The sequence below is a fragment of the Apium graveolens genome, chromosome 5 (genome assembly GCF_009905375.1).
Source record: "Apium graveolens cultivar Ventura chromosome 5, ASM990537v1, whole genome shotgun sequence".
Classification (NCBI taxonomy): Eukaryota; Viridiplantae; Streptophyta; class Magnoliopsida; order Apiales; family Apiaceae; genus Apium; species Apium graveolens.
In genome coordinates, this window is record NC_133651.1 from 72615916 (window position 1) to 72624235 (window position 8320).

General features: G+C 33.9%; 1 protein-coding gene across 2 annotated transcripts; it reads right to left on the reverse strand.

The window, feature by feature from the left end:
• Positions 1-3060: 3060 nt before the first annotated feature.
• Positions 3061-5229, reverse strand: LOC141724167 (UDP-glucuronate 4-epimerase 3). 2 transcript variants are annotated; one of them, XM_074526183.1, is made up of 2 exons: positions 4726-5228; positions 3061-4462 (listed from the first exon to the last, which is right to left on the reverse strand). In XM_074526183.1, the coding sequence occupies exon 2, from the start codon at positions 4438-4440 to the stop codon at positions 3313-3315; it is 1128 nt and encodes a 375-aa protein (XP_074382284.1). In that variant the 5' UTR covers positions 4441-4462; positions 4726-5228; the 3' UTR covers positions 3061-3312. The 2 variants fall into 2 exon arrangements, with proteins under 2 accessions (XP_074382284.1, XP_074382283.1); XM_074526182.1 differs by having other exon boundaries at positions 3061-5229.
• Between the last annotated feature and the right edge of the window lie 3091 nt (positions 5230-8320).

Consider the following 8320-nt stretch of genomic DNA (forward strand, 5'->3'; position numbering starts at 1 on the left):
TATTCCAAATTGATATATGAGATTATGAGTTACATGTATCTCTTATGTAATAAGAGATATCTGAAATATCCGGTAGTGAACAGGAATGTTAATGAAACATTGAAAGACGAGAAATGCAATTGGTGAAGCTAAAAAAGCTGAAACTTGCAAGTGATCTTGACAAAGTTATTGCAAGAGGATTACAAAATCCAAAGATCACAAAGTGGTGCTACAATAGCTTTTTCTGAGGTGTACGCTGGGACACCAGTATCTTCAATGGTTTTTTTTTTGGCTAAGAAATCTGGTGCCATCTTTAATGATATACAAGGTCGTAGCACAAGAGGTATCTGCAAATGAAAGATCTGTGCTACGTCCTTCCGAGTCTGGCTGATTATTTGAGGTGAAAGATGGCAGAAGTCCTGAAAGAGAAATCTTTGAAGATCTATGGGATTTTTTTTCGTTTGACATCAATCGATGAAGATATATGATTACTGACCACAAACTTGGCAATTTGCAATAGTAATAATCTGCTAGAGGACACATGGAAATTGAGCTAAACTCGTTCGGTTCGTTTGAGTTCGCGATAAGCTCGTCTGATAAACTTGTCGAACTCGAGTTCGGACAACATTTGTTATCCGATAATCTTAACGAACCGAACCGAACTTTTAAGGTGTTCGACTCGAGTTCGGTTTGAAACAAATAGTATATATATAATATTATATGTATAAATAATATATATTATTATTATTATTATTATTATTTATTAAATATATTTTATAATTATTTCAATTAAATATTTTATTTATAAAAATATATAATTAATAGTTTGATATAATTTTTTACTTAAAATAATATTAATTTTTTTTTAAAAAAATAAATACAAATGATGTTCGCGAACATGTTGTGTTCATTCGTGTTCGGTTCGATATGTTCGCGAACAGTTCGTGTTCGGTTCGAATATTACCAAACTCGAGTCTGGACAAGAAATTTTGTACGATAAGCTTATCGAACAGTGTTCGGTTCGTTAAAATTTTGTCCGAGTTCGTTAAAAGTTCGTCAGAGTTCGATTCGTTTACAGCTCTGTATATATGGAAACAATAAGGAATAAAAGTTATGAAGTACCGGTATTCCCTGTTATTACAAAGATTTAAAAGGAGCACTTATCAACATGTAATTACCGATTCACATGAAGAACACCAATACAGGCTACTAGACAATTGGGGTCTAATACTAGCATTGAATGTGAGGAAGCACACTGTACATATGACACAATCACTGATGGATGTCAAGTGAGAATATAACTGAATTACAATGAGGCAAAAATTATCAAACATCAAGGAAAATCAGAATCAAATGCAACCACCTTACTTTTCTAACATTACTATATTAGAACAAAACAATACTAAACTTGATTAAGATCCATGAACTTCTGCAACCAAGCATGCCATGCAAATTATTTCACAGAAAGTATATTTTGTGCAATTTAAAAGTAATCTAATTTCCAACTAAACTTACGGTTAACTGACATATGTAGCTCAAAGCAAAGAAAATAACCCCTATTTCAACATAAAGCATACGCAATTTCTTATGATGCCCAGTAAGTACTTCGGCATTCAGAAAGTACAATTGTTTCTTATGATGCCCGGTAAGTTCAACGGAAAAAACCTTTCAATTTTCCACTTCATATTTTATTGGAACATATACCCGGTCAAAGAATTTTAATTAACCAAGTGAAAAGATACTAAAACCAATCACACAATTCTGCTGCAGATTGGGGCAAGAATAATTTTATCAGGGAGGATCTTAAGGCTACAAAGTAAGTCGGCCTTGCAGTCAATTTAACAAAAAAAAAACTTGTCACTAAAATTACCTTGACAAACATATTAAATATGACAATCAACTTGAAAGTCTGCAATACCTAGAAAGAAGACAGGGAGTAATATACTAGGTCACCATCAATTCTAGGTGGAAGTTTAACAATTGAGAAGCGGTTGAGATTTAAGGGAGTCGATTACCTTCAATGGCAGTGTGGCAGTAGCTAGGAATTGCTAATGGACAATGCAGTTATATGTTGTCATTAAAGAACTAAGCAAAATGAAAGAAAAGGTTGGTGAATAAAGAAAGGGGATTCAAGGTATGTATATGAAAAATCAGGGTAATGGACAAATGGAAGATTAGAGGCATCAGACAGTGTATCCTGCAGCCCAGCATGCAGCCATCGCCTACTTTCGCAACTTTTGGGGCTTAACCAAACCTACCAATCTTGATTAGCTTAACTAGAAGAAGGTAACATAGGTACATACTATCAAAATGCTGCACCAATTTTAACAGAACCATACATCATTTACTAAAGTTGAACAACACGGTAAAACAGCTCTAACGATTTTTGAAACCATTTTTAGAAGTAAAAAATCACAGACTAATCTACAGGTAAAATCTACCTTTGATCTACGTCTTCTAATAAAATAGCTGTCCTGCTACCTTGGATGCTGTAGTGGGTCGTGGTTATCAAGTTGTCATCGAACATCTATGAATTTATATATTTGAGTTGTTGACCAACCACCTAGGAAGCTTATTCAGACACCTAGTGAATTAGTTGTCCAGTCGGTCCACCCTCAACCCGAGTTACCAACATAACAACTACAACGGAAGTAGAGTAACGATGTCTACATATGTTTTAGTAACCATCAGGAAACATCAAGAACAAGTCACATTGGTGTGTTTCGATAATTTGACTTTCCATTCAAATTATCAGTAACACAGCATGAATGTACCAAATATTCTATTTAAGTAGGTTGATAGAAGTAAAACACATATAAAAGGCCTATAAAAGGCAATATCTTGAGTCCTCAGGAACAAATAAATAACTGGAAACTTATTAACAAAACACAAATTAAATAAAATCATAATCATGTAGCTTATAGAGCTGTTAATAAAATTATCGATCAATAAACTATTATTTATAGCCGACTACCAGGCTGCTATCTTATTGAATCCCATTAAGATGAAACAGGTTTACCAACCAGTAATTTTTTCTATCAGCCGTGGATTGACGACAATAATACACTACAACAATTACACTTAAAAGAGTAAAATCAAATGTTCTGCATTACTTTTGGTGTGATCACAATGCCAATAAAAACAATGCCCACTCATCACAAAAAAGTAAGTTCCCTTCCCTTTTTACCATGGGATGTGACCTCATAAGACCTCACTAACATATATTATGGGACAAGTATCGTGGAAGGAACTTAGAGGAACTAAAACAGTCATATAAACTGGAATGTTAACAAGGTTTTTAAAAATGACCATAACGCGCCATGAATAAACATATCACTTGGCAGTCTTCTTCCCTTCACCATAATAACTGAGGTACCATTTAACAAATTTCTTCAAGCCCGTTTGCAAATCTGTTGAGGGCTTATATCCAAGTTCTCTACGTGCTGAGCTAATGTTTGCGTGCGTAAATTGCACATCCCCATTTCGTGGCAACTTCATTATAGATTTTTTGGCCTTCACTTTCAGCAATCTCTCCAAAATATTCACAAGAGTCGTAACTGGTACTGGTGAAGTATTCCCCAAATTGAACACCCTCAGTTGAGCCGGCCCTTTCTTCTTCCCACCACTACCTGTACTCTTCTCAGCAGTATCCAGTGCTGCCAAACAACCCATCACAATATCATCTATGTACGTAAAATCCCTAGCCACCGTGCCATGATTGGCAGCCTCAAAGATCTGAATTGACTTCCTTTTCAATATATCTTTCGTGAAGAAGAAATAAGCCATGTCAGGTCTTCCCCAAGGACCATATACAGTAAAGAACCGCAATCCAGTAAGCGAAAGTCCATATATATGATTATAAGTATGTGAAATCTCTTCACCGGCCTTCTTTGTAGCAGCATACAGACTAGCAGGTTGATCTGTTCTGTCTTTCTCCGAAAAGGGCACTTTCGTATTGAGTCCATAAACAGAACTAGATGATGCCCAAACAATTGCAGGCTGCGGATTTGCAGACTTACAAGCTTCAAGCAAACTAACAAATCCAGCTATATTACTATGAATATACGAACCAGGATTCACCATAGCATACCTAACACCAGCCTGAGCCGCCAAATGCATTACGTGTGTAAATGCCACAACCTCAAACAACTTCTCTAAAAGGGCCTTATCATTAATATCACCCTCCACAATATACACACCCGAACGCTCCAAAAGCGCCTGGCGTGCTCGTTTCAGTGAAGGATCATAATAGTCATTAAAATTATCAAGCCCTAAAACTCCATCCCCACGACGCTTCAAGGCAGCTGAAACATGGGTTCCAACAAACCCTGCAGCCCCTGTAACAAGAACTGAGATCCCATTTCGAGACCGAACCTTGGCAGAAGATCTAACCCTTTTCTCCCAAGCAGGTCCACCCCAAGAACTTGTTCTCAGGGAGCGTCGAGATAAATCTGAGGGCATTGGCGACGACGAAGAAGGTGACCTAAAAAAGAACATTAAAATCAACCCCAAGAACACAAAAGACCAAAATGTGAGCTTTACAATCGGAGAATGCCACCTAAGTCTGTGCATATATGGAGACTTCTCCATCTTAAACTTCCCCAATGTTGATTGCACATTTTCCTTCATGGGGTACTAATTTTCTTGAAAATTTAAAGATTTTTTCACCAAAGCCCCAAATTCAATTAGGCAAATTTTCTCTATTTTCTTGAAATTCAGGGCTAGGGTTTGAACAAAGATTCTAACCTTGATTCATCATCTTCTTCCAAAGCTTCCAATCTTAATCTTCAAGATATGTAACAAAAGGGAAATTTATAAAATGCAATATATATAGATATCAAATTCAAAGAACTTATTTTTGTTATTCTTTCTTTATCAGAGCCTTTTGATTTTCAAGAACAATGGTGGATTGAATGAACGAATTTTTGTGGGTATCTTCAAAATCACAAAAAGAACAAGACCCAGGTTTTGAAATTTGAAATCCAGAACCTGGGTGATTACAAAATTAAACTGTGTGTGAGAGAGAGTGGGGAGAGAGAGGGAGAGAGAGTGGGGGGAGAGAGAGAGAGGGTGGGGAGAGAGAGAGGGGTAGAGAGAGAGGGGGAGAGAGAGATGACTTGAAGGTGGACTTGAAGAAGAAGGGGTCTGAAGAAAAATGTGAGAAAGAGAGATAGAAAGTGAAGGATTGGAGAGAATGGTCAAATTGGTGAAAGTTTGTTTGTTTGTTCCCTCGTTTGAGAAGTAGACTAGGGTTTCCAATATCAAGAAGTTTACTCGTTCAAACTCAAAATGAGTGGATAATTTGATAAAACCAAAAATAACTACTTTATCTTCATTTTCCTGATTTGATTGGTTGCACATCCCTCGATTTCAGGTATCCTTGTATTTTAAATTTCCGTTATTCACCAATTTCTTTGGGTGGGAGGTGTTTTTTTAAAAGAAAAAGTAATAAAATATTGATTATAAATATTTTTTAAAAAAAATTCTGGATATTGTTATCTGATTTTTGTACGGTCACATTGATTATAGGAGAAGTTTAAATGTAAAGTAATAATATATTTTCTTTTATACCAATGTAATATTGAGGAAGACTTCAAAAAAATATAAATATAAATTGATGAAATACTTTACAAGTCTAGTAACATAAGAAAATAATTGTTAATGCACATACATTTAAATTTCTATAATCCATAGTTGTGTAACAATAATTGTTCGAAAATATGTATTAAATATCACATTTTGGAAACCATGTTTTGTGTATTTTTAGAATAAATCACTTGCGAAAAAAATATGAAGAAATATTTGAAAATAAATATTTAATAGAAAATATATTTCTCTACTCTTAAAGATAGGATATCATACTATTCGAAACATTTTTCTATAGTTTTTATGTATTGTAAAATTAGTGACAACTTGCAATATCTTTAGCTAACAAATTTAAACTCCATGTGCATTTCAAACTTGAAGAGGTCCGCACTCCGTGTCAGGTAATCGCGGTCGGGTTTGGTTCAATTTATATGTTAAATCGAAACCAAATCACATAATGGCATTTTTAGAAAAAGTTCAAATGAATCCGAACGTCGTAATCCGATAAAATCAAATCATTCGGTTTGATTTTATTTGGTTCGGTTAGTAAATTTTAGCGGTTTATGACATTTCTTATTTGTATATTTGGGATTTTCTTTTTTGCTAAGCAACATTTCTTCTATTTAAACTTTTCTTTTTACAATTTTACATAACTAAAAATATAAATTTTCTTTATATTAAAGTATATTACTCGTATTAACTATCAATTAGTTTCAATAACAAATGTTCAATGTAAAATAATAAAAATATCTTCAACATTATTTTAAAGGAAAACAATTCATAGTCTATTAAAATGTGTGATAAGTTCTTGATTATTAGATACGATTTAACTCGAATTTAATTTTTGATTATAGGATATAATTTTTTTATGTTATATAATTATAAATATAAAACCGTGTGTGTATATATATAGATATATATATATATATATGTTGATTGGTTCGGATCGGAACTGGGTTGGTTTAAGGTCAAATTAAAATCAACCCATATACTGCGAATTTTTAAAATAGTTGAACCATAACCGCAAATTACAAAGCACGTTTTGGTTTCCATTAGGGCCGATTTAATATTTATTCAGTTTATACGAATTACGCAATTTAATGTGAACCGTGATCACACCAGCTCTACTCCTAATATATGAATAACACGATTAAAATGCCAGGTAGTCTCCCTATATGTATGTTGAGGTTCTTTACATTGCGAACGACCTATAAGGTTCCCTAAGTTATTTTATGTTTTTGTCTTTTAAGTAAAAAGATATTGTTTAGATATTTATGTAGAAAAGAAAATTTAAAAAAGAAATTATTAAATTATATTTTATTATAACCTCAAGCTACGTTGAGAAAAAACCATTAAGGAAACTAGTGGAACAGAAAAGGAAGTAGTATTTAAGGAGCAAAGTTGTATGTGTGTAAAATCTCATGGGAGTTTCGTTATCAACATAAGACAACTCTGTCAAAGAGAGTAAAGAGAGGTGGACCACAATGTGATGTACCTAAAGAAAGATGTAAAGAAGGGCAAATGGGGGCACAATGCAAAGTTTAAATTGATGGTGGAGAAGAAAAGAGGGGGGGACAAGGAGCATGTGAACACTAGCTGGAGTCATATTCAGTGTGCCGTTATAGTAATGGTGCAATCACAAATTCACAATGCAACCCAACTTTTATTTATAGCTAAACTCCAAATATATATCCACCCTCCAAAACTAACACTCATACTTGTATTTGGTAACTTATGTTCATATCCAGTTATTGTTGAGTACTTATATGGAGTAACTATTTAGCATTGTAGCTTGCTGTTGATCTACTTGATATTTGGTGCAGCAGCCAGTAGTTTGTAGGTGCTGGCAATCTTCTTTTAAAATGTAGACATGCAGTTGACGATTCTGATCTACCAATGGCACCTAGTTTTGAGTTCAAGGTTCCTTCATCCTTGCACCTTTTTACCCTTGTAACTTGCAAGGTCACCAAACAACGTTGGTTCTTCCTGATTTTAATATTTGCGTTCAATTTTTAAGTAATAAAGGCACCGTTTTATCACACAATACCCATTTAGCCGTACGGCACTTTAACCATCCGGATTTCACATAATTAGTATTTGTTCATTCATAGTTTTGAATATAGAAAACAATATCTAAAATTATTCTTCGGAGATAATAATTGCTCTTCAATCTAAAAGTCTATTCACTCGTTTATTTCATTGCTAAAATCAAACCATATATATTTAGATTTAAAATGACTAACACGCAAGTCACGAGTCTCAAATATATCGCTCAATGGTGTGTTTATTTATATAACCGCAAATGCATGGTGTCTATTGCTAGCACAAATTGGCAAGAGAGAATCATATCCACAAGAAGACATATTCTATCAATTTCGACTCAATTACTATAGATTGTTTCAAGAGAAAAATGATTATCCGAAGAATATTTTACTAAGTAATAATTATGACTAAATTAACAATAAACTTTTAGATTCTAAATAAGGAATTAAAAAAAAAACCTACGACAATCAGGTCCACCATGCTCAGGTCCACCATGCTCACACAATAACTTGACTTCCTCGCTAAAGTTACTAAAGTGATCATACAACTAGAGTTTGTTAATCTCTCTCGAGTATCAATACTCTTGAAACATGCTTACACATTAATAACTTTTGGTAATTCAATTATTCAGGCAATGAAAGCAATGTTAATCTCTCTCGAGTATTAGCACTCTCAAAAATTCAATGATGCTCTCGCACTCAAATTTAATTTT